Source organism: Mastigoproctus giganteus, chromosome 5 (genome assembly GCF_048544385.1).
Source record: "Mastigoproctus giganteus isolate SK-2022 chromosome 5, ASM4854438v1, whole genome shotgun sequence".
Taxonomy (NCBI): Eukaryota; Metazoa; Arthropoda; class Arachnida; order Uropygi; family Thelyphonidae; genus Mastigoproctus; species Mastigoproctus giganteus.
The window spans coordinates 27663660-27685995 of NC_143579.1; the positions used below are offsets into that span (position 1 = coordinate 27663660).

The 22336-nt window shown below is 37.8% G+C and overlaps 1 protein-coding gene across 8 annotated transcripts in view; it reads left to right on the forward strand.

The window, feature by feature from the left end:
* LOC150085263 (tropomyosin-like) overlaps positions 1-1202 on the forward strand; it is a 108712-nt gene extending 107510 nt beyond the window's left edge. For all 8 annotated transcript variants that reach the window (XM_090373954.1, XM_090373956.1, XM_090373955.1 and 5 more), the window contains one exon: positions 780-1202. In XM_090373954.1, coding sequence (XP_090230080.1) covers positions 780-862 — 83 coding nt within the window. In that variant the 3' untranslated portion in view covers positions 863-1202. The remainder of the gene's footprint in view (positions 1-779) is intronic.
* Positions 1203-22336: the final 21134 nt, after the last annotated feature.

A 22336-nucleotide genomic window follows, 5' to 3' on the forward strand; every position in this document is an offset into this window, starting at 1 on the left:
ATTTGGAGTCTTTAAGTGTCCTGGTTAATCTGCTTCCCAGTTAATCCGAACCCCCGTAAATCAAGAGTCTGCTGTACTTGTGAGAATTACGAAATAAGTCTCATAATTGTAAGGGTAGGCTGAAAGTGGTATCATTATTTTTGACAGGTCTTTTTTTCATTGTGACAGCAAGTAATTAGATTATATTATTACCAAGAGAAATGTCATAGTTTTTCGTTTGAAGATATCCTTAATTATCTCAAGTTCAAGAGCTGCAGAATATGATGATTTCCTAATGATGACTAATGCATAAAGTAACAGTTAGATGAAAAAATACACTACACTACACTGTATTGTAAGATCCTATTTTAACTAATACGTTAAAATAAATAATCATATTTTGGAGGACCTTGTCTCCTTGTGTGGTAAAAATTTAAAAAATCATAATCTTATCATACAGGCTTTACATTTATTTTTTCTGTATAATATGAAAAAGATTAACTAGGAAGCTATTATTTCTATTTGAAACATAGCTGTGAAACATGGATGGAAGGAGCCTTTCTTGTTTGTACTAAAGGTCTATTTGCATTATCTCAGCATAAAGGGATTAAGTTTGTATATACTGTTTTGGTTTTCAGCAGGTAGCTACTTTTCTTGTTCTTCTCTTCAGGATTTAAATCTTATTGATTCTGTGACCTCAGAATTATTGTAGGAGTCTGACTTTTATTAGATAAAATTTCTCTGTATATTTGTGTTTTGTTCTTTGTTTTAATAATATATATATATTTTTTTGTTTACAGATGAGTTACTTCATGAAAAGGAGAAATACAAATCCATCTCGGATGATCTGGACCAGACTTTTGCAGAGCTTACTGGTTATTAAGAGTATTGCTTGCTTATCAGCTTGTGTATTTGTATATGAATTCCACTTTTCCATGTATCATCAGCCTGTGTCAGCAGTTAAGAAATGATAGGTTGTGCTTCTATTAAAAACAATGTGGCATGTCATGTTCTCATAATCTGTATTCACTAACCATGGGCCTTGAGGATGATGTAGATGGGCCTAGGTTTGTTAATAGGAAAAAAACTTTTATAATCCCTTTATAAAATATGAAATTTCATTACTGTAAAACTGGAATTAAAGCTGCTAAAACTTCAGGTCACAATTTTAAGTACTGCCACATTGCTAACATCATGGGAAAATAAAACATTATTTTAAATAATTAGTTTATGAATTTTACATTGAAATACACAAACAAGATTCATTATGAAACCTTTGATATTCATGATAGTCAATTGCAAGAAATACCAGGGTATATCAGATGTTAAACAGGCTTCTGAAGTTATTCATCATTAAGGAATAATATATAATGAAAACTTATTTCCCTAATTTAAAACTTTATTTTAATATTACACTTGACCAAATAAAATAGTAGTTATTAAACTTATGAAATAAATGCCCTTCAATAAAAAGATTGAAAATTAAAACATTAAGAAATATATATTGTTTGAAATTCAGACAAACAACTTATATAATTAGGTGGAGAAACTGTTAATAACTTTAGCATGAAAAATGGCTAATTGTTTTTGATTCTAGATTTTTAAATCTTTACATGTGATCGAAATAAAAATTGTCTTAACCCCTTAACTGTTATTCCTGAATATAGTTCAGCTATTAAAAATACATATTTTCATCGTATATATCAATCTTAGCCCAGGGAAGTGGAAAGAGTTTTATTCTAAATTTCAGCCATACATCTTGGACTATGCCCATTAGTAGCTATTCACATTCATACAGACTCTTGGTCAAGCAATGTTTCAATTTAAATTTTAGTTGGCAAGTAACTACTTTTATTGTTCCTTCTCTTTTGGGATTTACATATTATTGATTCTGTGGCCTCAGAAATTGCAGGAGTCTGATTTTTATTAGATAAAATTTCTGTCTTTTTATTTTGTTCTTTGTTTTAATAATATTGCTGAATGTTGGTCAATATTTTCCTTTTTAGGGACTGATATGACTGAGTTAAAAAAAAAAAAAAAAAAAAAAAAAATCGGAAGAAACAGATTTGGAACATGATTGAAAGTGAAGTTGAAGATAGTTAAGATGAAAAATTTTGTAATTGTAAATTGCTTTTAATCTATGGTCAGATTACTTATTTTTGGGATAAAAACTGAAATTTTCAGAAAGAAAGCTGTGTTCCTTACCTGATACTCTCATTTGGGGTGGGGTGAATTCTGTGGGGTTTCCTTTTTATGGCATGGCAAAATTGGCCTCGGTAAGGGTTATGTGATTTTTATCTTTATCTGGCAAAGTTGGTGTGGCACCTTGTGGCCTTAGTTGACTCAGTGCATATTCTAAACAGCCCAACTCAACCCTTAATGTAATATTAGTTTGAAATAGTTGCAATTTTTTTTTCAGATATAATTAAAATTCTCCCGAGTTATGTTAAAAATATTTTAACATAACTGACTTGAAAATATCCTCATTGGGTGTCACTAGCTCAAATTTTAAAACATAGTTCAAAGAGGCTAATTTTTTGCTAGACGTATCCCTCAGAATCTCCCAAAATGTATTCAGACCATATTTGAAAAAACATGTATTTTTAATGAACAAATTAATGCAGTAGTATGATGGGCCCCTTGGCGCCATTAACAGCACCAATCCATTGTGAAAATTTTTTGAACAAATTTCTCCTTCAGTGCAGTCACCACTATAAGGGGTTGTGTTGACCTTGTTCTGATCTGCCATTATGGTTAATCCCAAAGGTTTTTGACAAGATTTGAGTCTAAGCCAGCCAACCACATTGTTGGTCTTGTTTTCCTAAAACTAGGCTTTTGCACCCCTCACTGTATTGGGATGGAACATGGAGAGCCCATTTCTGTGGAACTAGCACAGTGGAATCATCCAAGGTGTTGACTTAACATTGATGTTTGGAACTATAACGAAACAGTGAACAATGAGAAGTAGCTCCCACCATGACCACATCTGCACCAGACTTCATTATGGGAACAGTTCACTCTGGCCTATAGAGGTATTTTCTACTTTGACACCACTCCTTTGATTTGAAAATGGTATAATGTGGCTTTTCACTCCATAGGACCTGTTTTCAAAGTCCACTAAAATGACAGGCTGGGCAACACTGAAAATGAAATCTTGTATTCATTAGTTTGATGTGGGACTTGTTAGCAGCCATGAAAATCCATGCTTTGCATCTTGCTGTGGGTACACTTATAACTCCTGTCGACATCTGAAGCTACAGCGTGACTTTTTCCAAGAACATTGCTCGGCTTTTTTTTTAACACTTAAGGAATCGATGTTTTTTATCCAAAAAATTTGGGCCTACCTGACCATTTACATACACTTGTATGTTGTCCTCTTTCTTCTATCTTTTCTGTGGTTGATTTTGTAGGTTCAAATGTATAGCTGTTGGCATTCACTGATAAATTGCTGATATGACATTAGATGATCAAGATTCTTTGAAATACCTAAACCCCTTGGAATAACTCTGTTTATATCTGGGCTATTACCTGTACACTCAGACCTGTTTCTACTTTACGTACATCTTATTTGCACTATTTACATTACTTTAGAAGGAGTGTCCAGATTCTTTTGATAGCTTAGTGCATATACTAGTATAGTATCACCTCAAAAATTTGGAATATTTTGAATATTTCTCTGAGGGCAAGGAAAATAACCTAGCTGGAAACTTAAATTTAAAAAAAAAAGAAAAAAAAAACACTGCATGTTCCATGTTTATGCATTATGTTCTCAGCAGTGTTATTAACTGCTGACATCAAATTCCTCCCTGAAATAATTTCGACAAAAGCTGAGATGTGTGCTTAAAAAGTTCTCATCACCATCAGTTTTCAAATATCGTAGGTTAATGATGGAAAACCAAGACCTGTAGTTGGTTTAATCATCTTTTCCATCTATTTTATCTATTTATTTTTTTCTACAACATTCAAGAATGTTCTGGAATATTCTAGCATATTGTTATGTGCAGAAGAAAGGTTGAGACGTTTCTAGACTGTTCTAGAAACATTGTAAGCCTACTAGAAACTTCTCTACCAGTATATATACAAAAGTGCTTGCACTAAGCAAGCACTTTTGTATTTCAAAAAAGTACGTGTGTTTAATAGAGCGATTGGTAAACAAGTGTGTGCATTAGTGTAAATCGTGAACTGTGATTGAATTAGAAATAAAAATCTACAAGTTCTTATTTCATGTGCACCTCAACCATATATGAAATATTTCACGTTCTTGCCAAAATAAGCCTAATTGCTTTTGCAACATTTTTGTACAAGTAGTATTAAAATTGCAGTGGAGGACACTGTCACAACTTATGAGAAGAGCCTATGAACTCTATTTTGGATGTAACAGTAGTAGTAGTAGTGGCATATGATGCAAGAAAACCAGTGTATGAGCTTATGCAGCATCAGCCAAAAAAAAAAAAAAAATCACACCATTGCCTCCAAATGCCTGTTCAGTTCCTCCTTAAATTTATTCAATCTATCAACTTCCACGACAGATGGAAGTTTATTCCAGCAATTAACTACCCGCTGGCTAAAGGCAAATTTCCGCACATCTATTCTACATCTCTTTTCTTAATTTGAATTTATGCCCCCTTAGGTTCGTAATCTGAACCCATTCAAGGCCTTATATACCTCAATCAGATCGCGCAGGTGATCTAATGTTGGAGATCAAGATAAAGTATGGGCTTCAAAGATTTCCTGTGGCTCATGTTCAAGGACATTAACAGGCTGGTTTAGAGGTGGTCATAAATTGATGCTTTTTGCTGTTCCTGTTATATGGTTAGAACCACGTGACCACATAAGTTATTGTTACTTTTGGATAACCATTATTTCTAGTTTTTCTGGGAAATCCAAGGATAAAGTACAGTATTCCAACATACCTTCTGCTCTTAGGCTGGTACCTCACAATGGCACAGTGCCAAAGCCACCAGAAACTTATGGACTGGACTCTGATTCAGGATCGGAAAAGGATTCTTCAGAAGATGCAGAATCCAGAATGAGTACAGATCCAGAATTTTCAAATCTTGAGACTGCAAAGGCACAACTAATCAGGCAGAATTTAATGATTCGGACCTCTCCAAAACCAAGGCTCAATTACTAGGATCATGGCTTCAGCAGTGGAATCTTCTTGAAAAGGGTGTTAAGGTGTCTTTATAGGAAGAGGCAATCTAACATAATGACCTATTACTCCTTGGATGGTGCTTTGTTTAATAGTAACAATGTCCAGGAATTAATGAAAGAGTTACATTTGGAGCATGTCCCTGAGCAGTGGAGGATTTTCATTGATTCATCCAAGGTCAGTTTGCAAGGAGTTTTACTCCATAATGGAAATAAGTATCTATCTCTATCATTTGTCTGTGCAGTTCACGTGGAGGAAACGTACAAGAACTTACAGGTTCTTTTGCAAAAAATATGCTATTAAGAATGCAAATGGAATGTCTGTACTGACAATAAAAGTGGTGGCTTTGCTGACTAAGCTGCAAGATGGATACACAAGTACTGCTGCTTTTTATGCGAGTGGGAAAGCCAAACAAAGGATTGACACTACAGGATAAAAAAAATGGTTGACCATTCAGAAACTATACCATGCCAGAAAAATGTAGCACATCCTCCTGTGGTAGATAAGTCAAAAATCTATTTACCTCCATTGCACATCAAGCTAGGTTTGATAAAAAAAAAATATTTGTGAAAGTGATGGACAAAAAATTAGGATTTTCCTGTTTAGGGCAAAAGTTTCCTTGAATCAGTGAGGCCAACATAAAAGGGAGTTTTTGTGGGCCCTCAAATCAACTGCTATTCCAAGTACTAAAAATAAATGCTACAGAAATAAGAGCCTGGAAGGCATTCGAAAACATCTGTCAGAACTAAAAGGCAAAAAACGACAAAACTTTTATTATCAGATAAACATTGTTGTAAATAGGATAAGGTTAATAGACCCATTGTTCAATATTTAGTATTGTATGTAGCATTTCCTTGTTGATAGGAGAGACTGCTTCTACAGGGATGGGATACACTTAGAAAGGGTGCAAGAATATTTGCTGATGCTATCGAGGCAGTGTTAGGTGGGTCGGAAAACTGCTAGCTTGGGAGGGACACAGACTAAAAGGTTAACAGTGGCTGCAGGCACAGACAAAAGTGATTCTTGCACTGCTTCTATTAGAATGAGCAGCAGCCTGGAAAGCAAGGCAATGGAGATTTCACGACTGTTGGGAGTCATAGTGGAACAAACAAATACATCGGCTGTATTAGGGTAACTAAGAGTAGAAACAGATGCATGTATACTTGTATGTACACCAATGCTAGGAGTATAGTTAATAAATTTGGTGAACTTGAAGTGCTAGTCAAGATATGAGGCAGATATTGTTGGGATATCAGAGATGTTGTGTCACACAGACAAAAGCAGTGCAGAATTGGAATTTGGGGAGTACGATGTGTACAGGAAGGGAGGAGAGGTTATGCTTTTAAGAAAACAAAATCTAAGGAAGTGCATCCAATTGAGGTTGGTGGACAATGCAATGTTGATTCTGTTTGGTGTGACATAAGCACTGGGAAAGGAAAAATAACAGTAGGTGCGTGTTATAGGCCTAATGAATCTGATGAGTATAATGAGCAATTGTGCAGAGAAATAGTGGACCAGTAAATCAGAATGTCTTATAATGGGGGATTTTAAATTTTCCAGATATTGACTGGAACTTGTGGGTTGGTCACTTGGATTTATTGGGTGACTGTTTTCTACAGCAACATGTTTGAGAGGCAACCAGAGGTAGTAATATTCTTGATCTGATTATCAGCAGTTATTATTCATGCATTAAGAATTTGTAGATAAAGGAACCACTGGCTGACAGTGATCACAATGTACTGATGTGGGAATTAAAGATATAACTAAAAGGAAGGGCTATTGCTTTTGTAAAGGTGACTATAGGGGTCTCAGACAGTTCTTAAATTATGTACAGTGGGATCAATTGATGATGTTACCAACATTGAATTCTAAATGGGAAGCCTTCAGGGACTTAATTTTGGAGGTTACTAGGCTTTTCATTCCAACTAAGAAATACTGTTCAAGGTTTAGGCCTAAATGGATGTCAGATAAGCTAATGAGGCTCGTGGAAGAGAAGAAAAATGTATGGGGTGCATATAAAGTATCAGGTGGCACAGAAGCCTATGGCAGATATAAACAAGTCTGTAATCAAGTCACAAAGGAAGTTAGGCAGGTTACGAGAAATCCTTGGCAAAGGATGCAAAGAAAAACAGCAAAGAGTTCTTTACTTATATAAATTAGAAGGAAAGGGATGAATCAAATTGGACCACTTAACATAGATTGGTTGACTACTGATGACCATGCTAAGGTAGCTTTTTTTTATTTTTTTATGAAAACCCCAAACACGAAAGGTATCAAAACCTATAGTACTTAGTACCGTGCAAGGGTTGAAGGAGAAGTATGGGGGGGGGGATGCCGGAAACTTTGGTCTAGATACTAAACATGGGTTTCACCACTTCAAGCCTCCAATAAGCAAAGTGGTGGTATTTCACCGGTTGATGAAAGTCAGATAAACTGAATGAGTATTTTGCATCTACATGAGCACATGAGGAGTTATTCAATGAGGGGAATGCCAGAAGTTTATCAAACTCTAACAGGGAGCTAAATGATTTTGTAATAACAGAGAAAAGTGGAGGGGAAATTGTTGAAATTAAACAAAAAAGGCACCTGGTGTGGATGCTCACTCCTTCAATATAACTATCCAGTTCCTTTGCTGCCTCCTTCAATATAACTATCCAGTTATATTGAAGGAGGCAGCAAAGGAAGTTAACAAACACTTAGCCATAATTATGTTTGTTTGTTATTTGGTTTTTAGGAGCATTAGCAACTAAGGCCATATGGAGGGCGCTGACTCTCTTTAGAAAGTACAGTTGCGAGTTACAGGCTCCGAAGAAAGCTATAAGTGTTTGCTTTTTATTTACATAATTGTTATTTTATATTGTACTTAATACGTAGTCTTATAGTTCTAATTACGCTGGTTATTTTTATTTTAATTTATATAAACAGTTTTTGTAAATATACGTAATACTTTATAAAACCGTTATTGCGTTCGAATATTGCAGGCATTGTTTTTGTATATAGTGATAGGGAATTCAAATTTTTAATTGAGGTAGCTAGGTAGCTCTAACGTATAATTATAGAAACAGTAATACGCTTCACTGTTTCTATTAGATAGCGTAGTATTGACATTTAATTAATTTAATTTATTGATTTTATTAATTTAAAATATCATGCCCCAAACTAGAGCAGCAAAGCAACGGGCACAAAGTGGCAGGAGTGCTGTGACTCGGGGGAGAACTGAGGGGAGCGATTCTCCAACGCATCACAGCCTAAAAAAATGTGCAACTTGTGAAATGTTTGCCGAACTTCTGGAACGGAACATGATATTGCCATAGGGGATGTCTTTGTGTGTGCACGATGTAAGGAAATCAGGTGACAACTCAGCGTTGTTATGGGTCTATATGAGTTTGAAGGACAGGGTGGATGCCCTCGAAAGATCTAAATTGAGGGGCCCATCAGGCTCTCAGCTGCCCACATCAACGCCAGAGCTTGCACTTGGTCATCACGCAGCACAGCGGCAACCCCCCAGGCAGAATGCGCTGGTCCCTCAGGAACTAGTAGTTGTTGGTGACTCTATTGTCAGGGAAACGGGAAACATCCTTTGTAAAAAGGATAGGTGGAACAGGATCAGGGTATGTCTGCCAGGGGCAAAGGTTGTTGACGTTGCAGATCAGATATCATCTTTTAAGGGCACAAAAGGTTATATAGTTGTACGTGTTGGCACTAATGATATCAAGAGTAGGAGACCGGCGGAATTACTAAACAAGTACAGGTCACTGATGAAAAAAATCCGTGAATTAGGGTTGAATTTGAAAGTGTCTGCAATTCTGCTCAGACACGATAGGAGGGAGTATATGATGAGAGCCTTGTCGATCAATTCGGCCCTGGAAAGATTGTGCAAGGCTCAAGGGATAGAATTTTTTTCAGCCTGGACTGTACTTGTTAACAGGAGAGACTGCTTCTACAGGGATGGGGTACACTTAAATAGAAAGGGTGCAAGAATATTTGCTGATGCTATCGAGGCAGTGCTGGGTGGGTCGGAAAACTGATAGCTTGGGGGAATATAAGGACTAATAGTTTAACAGTAGCCGTAGGCAGAGGTGAAGGTGATTCTTGCACAACTTCTATTAGAATAAGTAGCTACCTGGAGCGAGGCGTGTTGGGGGTTTCAGGGACGGGTGGCAGTCATCGTGAAACAGGTGGGTATATGGGATGTGTTAGGGTAACTAGGAATAGGAGTAGGAGCATGTATACTTGCATGTATACCAATGCTAGAAGTATAGTAAATAAATTTTAAGTGTTGGTCAAGACATCAAAAGCAGATATTGTTGGGATATCAGAGACGTGGTGTCACACTGATATAAGGAATGCCGAACTGGAATTTGGGGAGTACAATATGTACAGAAAGGATAGGAAGGGAGGAGGTGTTATGTTGCTAATTAAGAAAAACATAAAATCAAAAGAAGTGCATCCAGTTGATATAGATGAACAGTGCACTGTTGAGTCAGTTTGGTGTGACATAAGCACTGCGAAAGCAAAAATAAGAGTAGGAGTGTGTTATAGGCCTAATGACTCTAATGAGTACAATGAACAATTGTACAGAGAAATAGAGTGGGCTAGTAAATCGGAATGTCTTTTAATGGGGGATTTTAACTTCCCAGATATTGACTGGAACTTGTGGGTTGGGCACTCACACACTAGTCAGACTTTTGTGGATTTATTGGATGATTGTTTTCTGCAGCAGCATGTTCGAGAGGCAACCAGAGAAAGTAATACTCTTGATCTGGTTATCAGCAGTGATCATTCATGTATTAGGAATTTGTAGATAAAAGAACCACTAGGTGGCAGTGAGCACAGTGTACTGACGTGGGATTTACTTAAAGATTTAATTACCATCAGGGGTAAAGGAAAGGGTTTTTGCTTCCGTAAAGGCGAGTACAGTAGTCTCCGACAGTTTTTAAATTCTCTACAGTGGGATCAACTGACGATGTTACCAACGGTAAATTCTAAGTGGGAAGCATTCAAGGAATTAATCGTGGAAGCTACTAAAAGTTTCATACCTATTAAGAAATATTGTTCCAGGTTTAGGCCTAAATGGTTGTCAAATGAACTAATGAGACTCGTAACAGAGAAGAAAAATGCATGGGATGCATATAAATTATCAAGCGACTCAGAAGCCTATGGCAGATATAAGCTAGTCTGTAATCAGGTCACAAAGGAGGTTCGGCAGGCGAAGGCAGATTACGAGAAATCCTTGGCAAAAGATGCTAAGGAAAACTGCAAGGGTTTCTTTACTTATATAAACTCTAAAAGGAAGGGGATGAATCTGATTGGTCCACTTGACATCGATGGTTCGACTGTTGATGATCCTGCTCAGATAGCAAACAAACTGAATGAGTATTTTGCATCTACATTCACACATGAGGAATTATTAAGGTTTGAAAATGGCAGAAGGTTATCAAATTATAGCAGGATACTTAATGATTTTGTAATAACTGAGAGCAAAGTGGAAGAGAAATTGGTGAAGTTAAACGTAAGAAAAGCACCTGGGGTGGATGGGATCTATCCAGTTATATTAAAGGAGGCGGTAAAGCAACTAAGCAAACCCTTAGCCATAATTATGAGAGCATCCTTGGACTCAGGGGAGGTTCCCACGGACTGGAGATGTGCAAATGTATCCCCAATTCACAAAGGGGGATCGAAGGGTGACACGAGTAATTACAGACCAGTTAGTTTAACTTCTGTTCCGGGTAAAATAATGGAGTCGCTGGTTAAAGATGCATTGCAGGATCATCTAGACAAGACTGCAGCAATAATTCAGACACAGCATGGGTTTGTTAAGGGAAAGTCTTGTCTGACAAATTTGATAGGATATTATGATGTGGTTACAAAGGAACTGGATGCAAAAAATAATTTTGATATCATATATTTGGATTTCAGGAAAGCTTTTGACACTGTTGCGCATGAAAGACTATTGTACAAATTGGAGCAGAATGGTATTAAGGGTAAGTTGCTACAATGGATAAAAGGATGGTTAAGTGCGAGAAGACAGAGGGTGGTAATCAATGGGTGCTGCTCTTCTTGGACTAATGTTATTAGTGGAGTCCCACAGGGTTCGGTGTTGGGTCCACTGTTGTTTTGTATATTTATCAATGATATTGATGAAGGTATATCAGGCTTAGTGTCGAAGTTTGCAGATGATACAAAGGTTGGCAGGGTTGTTAATGACAGTAATGGAAGTGTGCTACTGCAACAGGATCTAGATAATTTGGGCAGATGGGCTAAGAAGTGGCAACTGAAGTTTAACCTTGACAAATGCAAAGTACTGCATATGGGTAGAAGTAACCCCAGAGAAACGTACTAACTGTGTGATACTACACTTAAGGTGGTAGAAAATGAAAAAGACCTGGGAGTAATTGTGCAGTCAGATATGAAGTTTTCTGAGCAAATCAGACAGGCTGCCAGGGCAGGTCATGGGGTTTTGTCAATGATACATAGGAATTTTGCTAGCAGGGAAAAGGATGTGATTATTCCTTTGTATAAGGCAATGGTTAGGCCACGCCTTGAGTACTGCGTACAGGTCTGGAGGCCTCATTTTAGAAAGAATGTAGATTTACTTCAGCGTGTACAGAGAAGAGCAACAAGATTGGTGAGGGGAATGAAGGGATCCTCTTATCAAGAGAGGCTTAAGTTCTGCAAATTGCCGTGGCTGGAGACTAGGCACCTGCACGGTGATCTGATTGAGGTGTATAAGGCCTTGAATGGGTTGAGCACGCTGAATTCTGATGGGATCCTTCCACTTGTTCAGATTACGAACCTAAGGGGTCATAAATTCAAATTAAGAAAGGACAGATGTAGAATAGATGTGCGGAAATTTGCCTTTAGCCAGCGGGTGGTTAATTGCTGGAACAAACTTCCATCTGTCTTTGTGGAAGTTGATAGGTTGAATAAATTTAAGGAGGAACTGGACAGGCATTTGGAGGGAATGGTATTTTTTTTTTTTTTTGGCTGATGCTGCATAAGCTCATACATTTGCTTTCTTGCATCACATGCCACTACTACTAATACTATATTGCTCCGGGACATGCGGTGGTCATTCCCTGACCTTTCCGCATCCTCCGTATTTGGTGGTGACGGGCTCGAACCCCGGTCTAATCAAGAAGCGTGTGCTACGCACTGCTACTCCTTCCCACCTGGCTACAGAAGCGCCGCCATAATTATGAGAGCTTCCTTGGACTCAAGGGAGGTCCCCATGGACGAGGTGTGCAAACGTATCACCAATTCACAAAGGGGGGGGGGGGTTCAAAAGGTGACACAATTAACTATAGACCTGTTAGTTTAACTTGTGTTCTGGGGAAAATAATGGAATCACTGGTTAAAGAAGCATTGCAGATCATCTAGACAAGAATACTATGATGTCACAAAGGAAATGAATGCGAAAAATAATTTTGATATCATATACTGTACTTGGATTTCAGGAAGGCTTTTGATAGTGTTGCACATGGAAGATTGCTGTACAAACTGGAGTGGTATGGCATTGAGGGCAAGTTGCTACAATAGATAAAGGAATGGTTCAGTGGGAGACGACAGAGAGTGGTAATCAATGGACACTGCTCTTCATGAATTAATGTTATTAGTGGAGTTTCCCGGTGTTTAGTGCTGGGCGCATTGCTGTTTTGCGTATGCATCAATGATATTGATGAGGGTATATCAGGCTTAATATCCAAATTTGCAGATGATACAAATGGCATGGTTGTTAATGACAGTAAAGACAGTATGCTACTGAAACTGGATCTAGATAAGTTGAGCAAATGGGCTGAGAAGTGGCAACTGAAGATTAACATTTACAAATGGAAAGTACCGAATATAGGTAGCAGTAACCCAAGAGAAAAGTACCAACTGAGTGTAACTACACTCAGGGAAGTGGAGAGTAAAAAAGACCTGGGGGTAATTGTGCAGGCAGATATGAAGTTTGAGATATGAGGCCTCATTTTAAGAAGGATGTAGAGCTGTTGGAACGAGTACAGAGAAGGGCAACAAGATTAGTGAATGGAACAAAGAGTTGCTCTTACAAAGAAAGGCTTAAAGTTTGCAAATTACAGTGTCTGGAGACTAGGCACCTGCGAGTTGATCTGATTGAGGTGTATAAATCCTTGAATGGTCTAAGTATGCTCAATGCTGATGGGATTCTTCCTCCTGCTCAGAATAATCACCTGAGAGGGCATAAATTCAAACTGAGGAAAGACAGATGTAGGATAGATGTGCGGAAGTTTGCCTTTAGCCAGTGGGTAGTTGGTTGGTGGAACAGACTTCCATCCTTTGTTGTGGAAGTTGATAGCGTAAATAAATATAACGCTGAGCTGGACGTATTTGAGACGAGCTGAGGTATTTGGAACGAACGGAGGGGTGAAATGGGAGCGGTTTTTTTTTTTTTTTTGGGGCTAATGCTGCATAAGCTTGCTTTCTTGCATCATATGCCTCTACTAATGCTAATGCTAATTTCAAAAATTATTCAGAACTATTCTTGACTGTTTGCTGCAGATATGCCGGGATGAAATAAAAAGAGAAATTAAAGAAGTTTTATTCGTAGCTGTCATGGCTGGTGACACAACAGATGTTTCAGAACATATATAAATGGTAATTGTTCTGAGTTATGAACTGAATGAAGACATTTTTGAGGTTTTCTTCACTTCGGAAAACCAAACGGCAGACGGAATATCGAAGTGCATCCTAGATCAGTTAGACATAATCCTCGAGGGAAATACTCAAAAACTGGTTGCTCAGACATTTGATGGCGCAAGTGTGATGAAAGGCAAGAAAGGGAGAGTCAGGCTAAATTAAAAGAAGTGTACAAAAATGCACATTTTATTCACTGCTATGCACACCAACTGATTATGAGAAATGCAGCAAGTAGTACCCGAGATTCAAGAATATTCTTTTCGAACCTCATATCGACTTCAACGTTTTTCTCGAGATCACCACACCGTTTCTCTGTTCTCACAAAGCATATGGACAGCCATGTTGCCCGACCTTCTCCTACAAGATGGAACTTCAATATATGCACCGTGACAGCGTTTATGAAAATTTTGAATCCTTAAAAAAGTGCATAAGGAAACTACAAGCGACAGCAAACGTTGATAACACGATTTCAGAAGCAACTGGAATTTTGCACATCTTGAGTAATGAAAAATTCGAGTTCTGGTTAGAACTTTTCCATCAGATAATGCCTCACGTGGAAGTTATTTATAATCAAATGGAAACTCGAGAAATTCAGGCAGTTAAAATACATGAATATATAAGAAACTTTAAAAATGCCATTCTAAAAATCAGGAATTCAATGTACTGTGAAAAATCCTTCAAAAACACTCATAATTGAAGCGAAAGAAGTATGCGACTATATGAGTGTTGACGTAGGTGACAGATATTCTTTTACAAAGCAATTAATTGCTGCTAAATTGTTTAACAAGGAGAGCTTTGTTCTTCTTCGTAAGAAAATGCCCATGGAAGAGGTAGGGGAGACTGTGAGGCATATCCCATAATTGAAAGAGAAAAACTTCTTACGGAATTACAAGTTTCCTATACCAGACATGATCTACACAATTATTGCAAATTAACTGACTTGCTGAAATTTAACTCAGAAAATACTCTAGCTGAAGTTCTTGGTGAACTTACAAAACTCATAAAAGTTCTTTTGACCATTCCGATGACTACTTCTGAGCCCGAAATCTATTCAACATTAAAAAGAATAAAAACATTTGTAAGGAGCACTTTGAATCAGGAAAGGCTAAATGCTCAAGCCATGCTTTCAATAGAGAAAAGCTTGGTCAACAGTGCACCAAACTTGAATGAAAAAATTATTAATCTATTTTCAACAAATAAAAACCGAAGAATCGATTTTGTTTTTAAATAAAAGTTCAAATCTGTTAATGGTAAATGTCTAGTTAATGTTTTGTAGTATTTTTAACTTGCTTATTATTATTACTGTGTATGTTTACATGTCTTATAACCAAGGCAATTTAATGTAACTTTAAGACGTAGTATCACCAAACATCAGAGTCACGAGCCGCCACTGCATATAACTCATTAGATTGTAGCATGAAATTGGACTCTAAACTTTACAATGATTCAAAAATTGCACCAAACATATTATCATGTGGAAGATCTAAATCTGCTGCCATTGTTTGTAATGTTTTAGGTAAAAAAGCACTGCAAATTGTTTTGGAATTTTTAAAACATCGTGATACACCATTATTTTTTTGTTTACAGATTGGTGCTTCTAATAGAAAGAATATGAAAATGTTTATTTTGTCAGTTCAGTACTCAACGAAGAATATGGTCCTACAAACTATTTAGTTGATTTTTTTGAAAATGCTGATGAAAGTGCAGATGGAATGTTTGAGTGCCCAAAAAATTCAATGAGTAATTTAGGATTTGATTGGCAAAGGGGGTCTAGTTTCAGTGCAGACAATGCAACTACTTTTGGGATTGATAAATCCTTATTCCAAAATATTAAGAAATTAAATGAAGACGTAATTAGAGCAAACTGCCATTCTCACATTATTCATAATTTAGATATTGATATAGAAAATATTGTCTTGAAAATATATGGTCATTTTTCTGTTTAAGCTAAAAGAAGGGATAACCTTAAAGGATTTCATGAGTTTGCCGAAACAGAGTTCAAGGAAATTTTAAGGCACGTTCCAACTAGATGGCTTTCTTAACAACCATGTATAGATCGAATTTTGCTTTCACGGAAGGCTTTGGGCCTTTATTTCATAAGCAGACCAAAACCCTGTTCCAAACAGCTTTTTAAAATCCTTCAAATTAATGAAAATTGAACAGGATCCCTATAATTATAGAATTATATTTTCTTTTCTCAATGTAGTCGATCGAAATAATTTGCAAAGCAATAAAAGAGCTTGAAAAGAATGAAACGTGTGCCCGTGATATATTTTATATAATGAATGATCTAAAAAATTCACTGAAGAATCTGTCTTGATCAAGAATTTTTTGGATATCAAGTTCCTCAGCATTTTCAGAAATTAGACGCTGTAGTTAAAAGCACAGTAATAAATTATTTCAAAGCATTTTATAATGTTGCATTGAAATATTTAGGAAAGAAATTTTATTTTAATGAAAATACCCCTTTTTTGAAACTCGGCAAATTAAGTTTTAAAAATGGTTGTCCAACTCATATGAGCTACTTCAATTTTAAAGATAATTGTTTAGATTTTTCTGAGAAAATTAAAAATGATGCCAAAGTTCTTAAGGCTACTCGAAGTAGCACAAAATATGTTCAGGGTGAATGATTTATAGCTATTAAACCAGTGCCGTTTTTTTTTTTTTTTTTTTTCCATCTACCTATTACTTACTTTAGCTTGATGTCAATTAATGCACTAAACTTGCATCAAAATATTTGGATCAAGTTATGCTTTTTATATCATCCATATCATTCATTATCCTTATATATCAATTCATATCCTTCCCCATAGAAAGCCATGGTTTACCATTAAATATTTTAAATTCTAAATTAAACTAAACTTTGCAAATATTTATTGTCAATATGAAAACTATAATTTTTAAACCAAAATCTAAAAAATATAAACAAAATGTTTAATTATTAACTAAAAAAAGCATTCAATTTTCCTTTTTTGGGGTGGGAGGGGGTGGAGTGAGAGTTGGTGAGTGGTAGCATTAATTATTTTTCAGTGTCCTTTAATGCAGTCATTGAAATCTGGCAACCCTAGTTGTATCCCACTTGGGCCATAGCTCAGAGCCACCGAAGAACTTACAGCTATCTCACACAAGTACTAGGGACTAAATAGCAGGGGTTTTATTTCTTCCAATTGTTGAGCGGCATTGTCCCATGTTGGTGAAGGGAACCAGTGATGATAAACTTCGTTGATCTTGGCATCCCTCCATGTACGGTACCGCCTCATTGGGGTGAATTCACTTGTGCATGATTTAATGTTAATCCCAGATTCCAACGCACTGGTATATTTGTACGTAGTGTGGCGATAAGGTTCTTACTAGATAATAGTACAATAGTACGATAAATAGTACAATAAATAGAATATAAACTGAAGGAGCTCAAAAATGGTTTTATTTTTATTCAATGTAATCACCACCTGAATGAATACACTTATTATGCCATTCTAAAATTTTCTGAAGTCAGCAAAGGCATCCAAATAGATTACGTTCAGTTCGTCAGAGGAGAAATCTCTCTCCTCTGAGGACAGGTTAACCTCGGCAAAGAGGAAAACGTCTGCTGGTGGTACTTCGGGATAGTAGAGTGGATGGTTGATTTGCAATGTTTTGTCAGAAATCGCTTCAAAACAAGTGAGAAATGGATGGGGACATTGTCATGGAACAAGAACCAGCTGCCTTTGTCTCAAAATTGTGGCCTCACCTGGAAAATGGGCGTCAATCGTCTTTGAAGCATCCATGTGTATAACGCAGCATTCACTCTCTCCCCTTCAGCTAAAAATTCCTTTTGAATCACACCATTTGTCGAAAAATATGGACAGCATCACCTTGATCCTAAGCAATGATTTTGAAATCCACCGTATGCTCTGTCGCTTTGTCTCAGGATCATAACGAAACACCCAACACTTGTCTCCAATACAGTATTATCTTGACAAGTCTGGATGATCTTCACATGCACCCGACACCCTTCGATGCTTCTACTTATCCATGCAGCTGTGCATAATTTTTTTTCCCCAGATCTTAACTTTTCCCTAAATCTTGCAGAATTTGACGAATCATTTCCTTATTCATATGACATGACCACAATAGCATCAGTCCGGGAATTTATTGCCACATCTTGTATGAACATATTTGCGCTTGTGTATTTTCTCAATTGATAAAGTGAAGTTTCTTAACACACAATAATACTCTTTCTTGAAATGACGACCTCTGCCCTTACCTGTAATTAGAAATTAATTTGTCATTGCCCACGTTATAATGCTGTGGTTAGTCGCTGCCTGTATCATATTTGTCATAATAACTGGGTTTCTGATGAGGTGATCATGGGCATTACAGTTGGTATAATATCTTTATTGCAGGCAGTGAATGGTTACATGATTGCATTAGGCAATCATGTAACCATACAGACATGGTAGAATTGACGTCCTCCCCACACACGGTGGAAAGCCCTGAGTTCGAATCCCGTCAATTATATGAGGAATTTTTATGGGCCTTTGTCACAGCGTTGCTGAGTAAATCAGACTCAGGCAAGGGTAACATGGTTTTTTTCCTCCTGTAAACTTAGGTTTTTCATCCAGCAAACTATATGCAGTACAACAATATGACCTAAGTTGCTGATGTGACTAAAACCCTAGAACTAGCCATCCCACCCAAGTTACTGTACCCGTCATGGCGCATAGAATAGAGCTGGCATATTAGCATTAGCATTAGCATTAGTAGAGGCATTTGATGCAAGAAAGCAAGCTTATGCAGCATCAGCCAAAAAAAAAAAAAAAAAAAGTAACATAAATAAATAAAAATAACCACTGCCACTTCACCCCTCTGTTCGTTCGAAATACCTGTCCAGCTGAGCCTTAAACTTATTTAGGCTATCAACTTCCACGACAAGGGATGGAAGTCTGTTCCACCTAACAACCACCCGCTGGCTAAAGGCAAATTTCCGCACATCTATCCTACATCTGTCTTTCCTCAATTTGAATTTATGCCCTCTCAGGTGATTATTCTGAGCAAGAGGAAGAATCCCATCAGCATTGAGCATGCTCAAACCATTCAAGGCTTTGTACACCTCTATCAGATCACCTCACTGGTGCCTAGTTTCCAGACACTGTATTTCGCAAAACTTAAGCCTTTCTTCGTAAGAGCACCCTTTGTCCCATTCACTAATCTAGTTGCCCTTCTCTGTACTCTTTCCAGCAGCTCTACATCCTTCTTGAAATGAGGCCTCCAGGCCTGTATACAGTACTCTAGGTGTGGCCTGACCATTGCCTATACAAGGGAATAATCACCTCCTTATCCCTGCTAGAAAAATTCCTATATATCATTGACAATACACCATGAGCTACTCTTGCAGCCCGTCTGCACTGCTCAGAGAACTTCATATCTGCCTGCACAACCACCCCCAGTTCCCTTTCACTCTCTACCACTGTCAGTGTAGTACCACACAGTTGATACGTTGCTCTGGGGTTGCTGTTTCCCATATGTAGTACTTTACATTTGTCAATGTTAAACTTCATTTGCCACCTCGAAGCCCATCTGCTCAACCTTTCCAAATCCTGTTGCAGCAGCATAGTGTCAGTAGTGTCCTTGACAACCCTGCCAACCTTCGTATCGTCTGCAAACTTGGACATTAAGCCTGATATGATAGGGGGGCAAAGGTTGATGACGTTGTAGAGCGGATATCATCTTTTAAGGGCACAAAGGGTGATATAGTTGTACACGTTGGCACTAATGATATTAAGAGTAGGAGACCGGCGGAATTACTTAGCAAGTACAGGTCACTGTTGAAAAAAAGCCGTGAATTAGGGTTGAACTTGAAAGTGTCTGCAATTCTGCCCAGACACGATAGGAGGGAGTATATGATGAGAGCCTCGTCGATCAATTCGGCCCTGGAGGGATTGTGCAAGGCTCAAGGGGTAGAATTTTTTTCAGCCTGGACTGTACTTGTTAACAGGAGAGATTGCTTCTACAGGGATGGGATACACTTAAATAGAAAGGGTGCAAGAATTTTTGCTGATGCTGTCGAGGCAGTGTTAGGTGGGTCGGAAAACTGCTAGTTGGGGGGGATACAAGGACTAATAGATTAACAGTAGCCACTGGCAGAGGTGGAAGTGATTCTTGCACTGCTTCTATTCAAATGAGCAGAAGTCTGAAAAACAAGATGCAGGATATTTCAGAGACTGCTGGTAGTCATTGCGTTACAAGTAAACACATGGGTTGTGTTAGGGTAGCTAAGAATAGAAACAGGTGCATGTATACCTGCGTGTACACCAATGCTAGAGGTTTGGTAAATAAATTTGATGAATTTGAGGTATTGCTCAAAACATCAAAGGCAGATATTGTTGGGATATCAGAGACGTGGTGTCACACAGATATAAGTAATGCGGAACTGGAATTTGGGGAATACAATGTATATAGAAAGGATAGACAGGACAGGAGGGGAGGAGGGGTTATGCTATTAATTAAGAAACACATAAAGTCAAAGGAAGTGAAGCCAGTTGACATCGATGGACAGGGCAGTGTCGAGTCAGTTTGGTGTGACATAAGCATAGGGAAATCAAAATTGAGAGTAGGAGTGTGCTATAGGCCTAATGACTCTGATGAGTATAATAATATATGTACAGGGAAATAGAGTGGGCCAGTAAATCAGAGAGTCTTATAATGGGGGATTTGAATTTCCCAGATATTGACTGGAATTTGTGGGTGGTCACTCGCACACTAGCAAGGCTTTTGTGGATTTATTGGATGATTGTTTTCTACATCAGCATGTTCGTGAGGCAACAAGAGGGAGCAATACTCTTGATCTGATTATCAGTAGTGATTTTTCATGCATTAAGAACCTGCAGATAAATGAACCACTAGGTGGCAGTGATCACAGTGTGTTGAAGTGGGATTTACTCAAGGAGGTAACTACCATCAGAGGTAAAGGGAAGGGTTTTTGTTTTCGTAAAGGCGACTATGATGGTCTGAGACAGTATTTAAATTCTATACAGTGGGACGAACTGATGATGTTACCAACAGCAAACTCAAAATGGGAAGCATTCAAGGAACTAATATTGGTGGCTACCAGGCTTTACATACCAACTAAGAAATATTGTTCAAGGTTTAGGCCTAAATGGTTTTCAGATGGACTAATGAGACATGTGGCAGAGAAGAAAAATGCATGGGATACATACAAATTAATGGGTGACATGGAAGCCTATGATAGATATAAGTTGGTCTGTAACCAAGTCACAAAGGAGATTAGGCAGGCAAAGGCAGACTACGAAAAATCCTTGGCAAAGGATGCAAAGAAAAACAGAAAGGAGTTCTTTACATACTTGAACTCGAGAAGGAAAGGGATGAATCAGATTGGTCCACTGGATATTGATGGTTCAACAGTTGAGGATCCTGCTCAGGTGGCTAACAATCTAAACGAGTATTTTGCATCTACATTCACGCATGAGGAGTTATTCAGGAAGGAGAATGATGTAGGTAAAGTAAACATTGGCAGTGAGCTGGATGATTTTGTAATAACTGAGAGGAAAGTGGAGGAGAGATTGTTGAGGATAAACATAAAAAAGGCACCTGGGGTGGATGGGATCTATCCAGTTATATTAAAGAGGCAGCAAAGGAAGTATGCAAACCCCTAGCCATAATTATGAGAGCTTCTTTGGACTCAGGGGAGGTACCCATAGACTGGAGATGTGCAAATGTAACCCCAATTCACAAAGGAGGATCAAAGGCTGACACAAGTAATTATAGACCTGTTAGTTTAACTTCTGTTCCAGGTAAATTAATGGAGGCACTGGTTAAAGAAGCACTGCAGGATCATCTAGACAAGAATTCAGTTATAGCTCAGACGCAGCATGGTTTTGTTAAGGGCAGGTCTTGCCTGACCAATTTGATTGGATACTATGATGTAGTCACAAAAGAACTGGATGCAGGGAATAACTTTGATATTATATATTTGGATCTTAGAAAGGCTTTTGATACTGTTGCACATGGAAGACTGCTGCACAAATTGGAGCAGTGTGGCATTGGATGCAAATTGCTGCTATGGATAAGGGGATGGTTGAGTGGCAGAAGACAGAGAGTGGTAATCAATGGACACTGCTCAACGTGGACTAATGTTATTAGTGGAGTTCCTCAAGGTTCAGTGTTGGGTCCATTGTTGTTTTCGGTGTTTATGAATGATATTGATGATGGGATATCAAGTTTAATGTCTAAGTTTGCAGATGATACAAAGGTTGGCAGGGTCGTTAAGGACACTACTGACGCTATGCTGCTGCAACAGGATCTGGAAAGGTTGAACAGATGGGCTGAGAGGTGGCAAATGAAGTTTAACATTGACAAATGTAAAGTACTACATATGGGTAACAGTAACCCCAGAGCAATGTATCAACTCTGCGGTACTACACTGACAGTGGTGGAGAATGAAAAGGACCTGGGGGTAATTGTGCAGGCAGATATGAAGTTCTCTGAGCAGTGCAGACGAGCTGCAAGAGTAGCTCATGGTGTCTTGTCAATGATATACAGGAATTT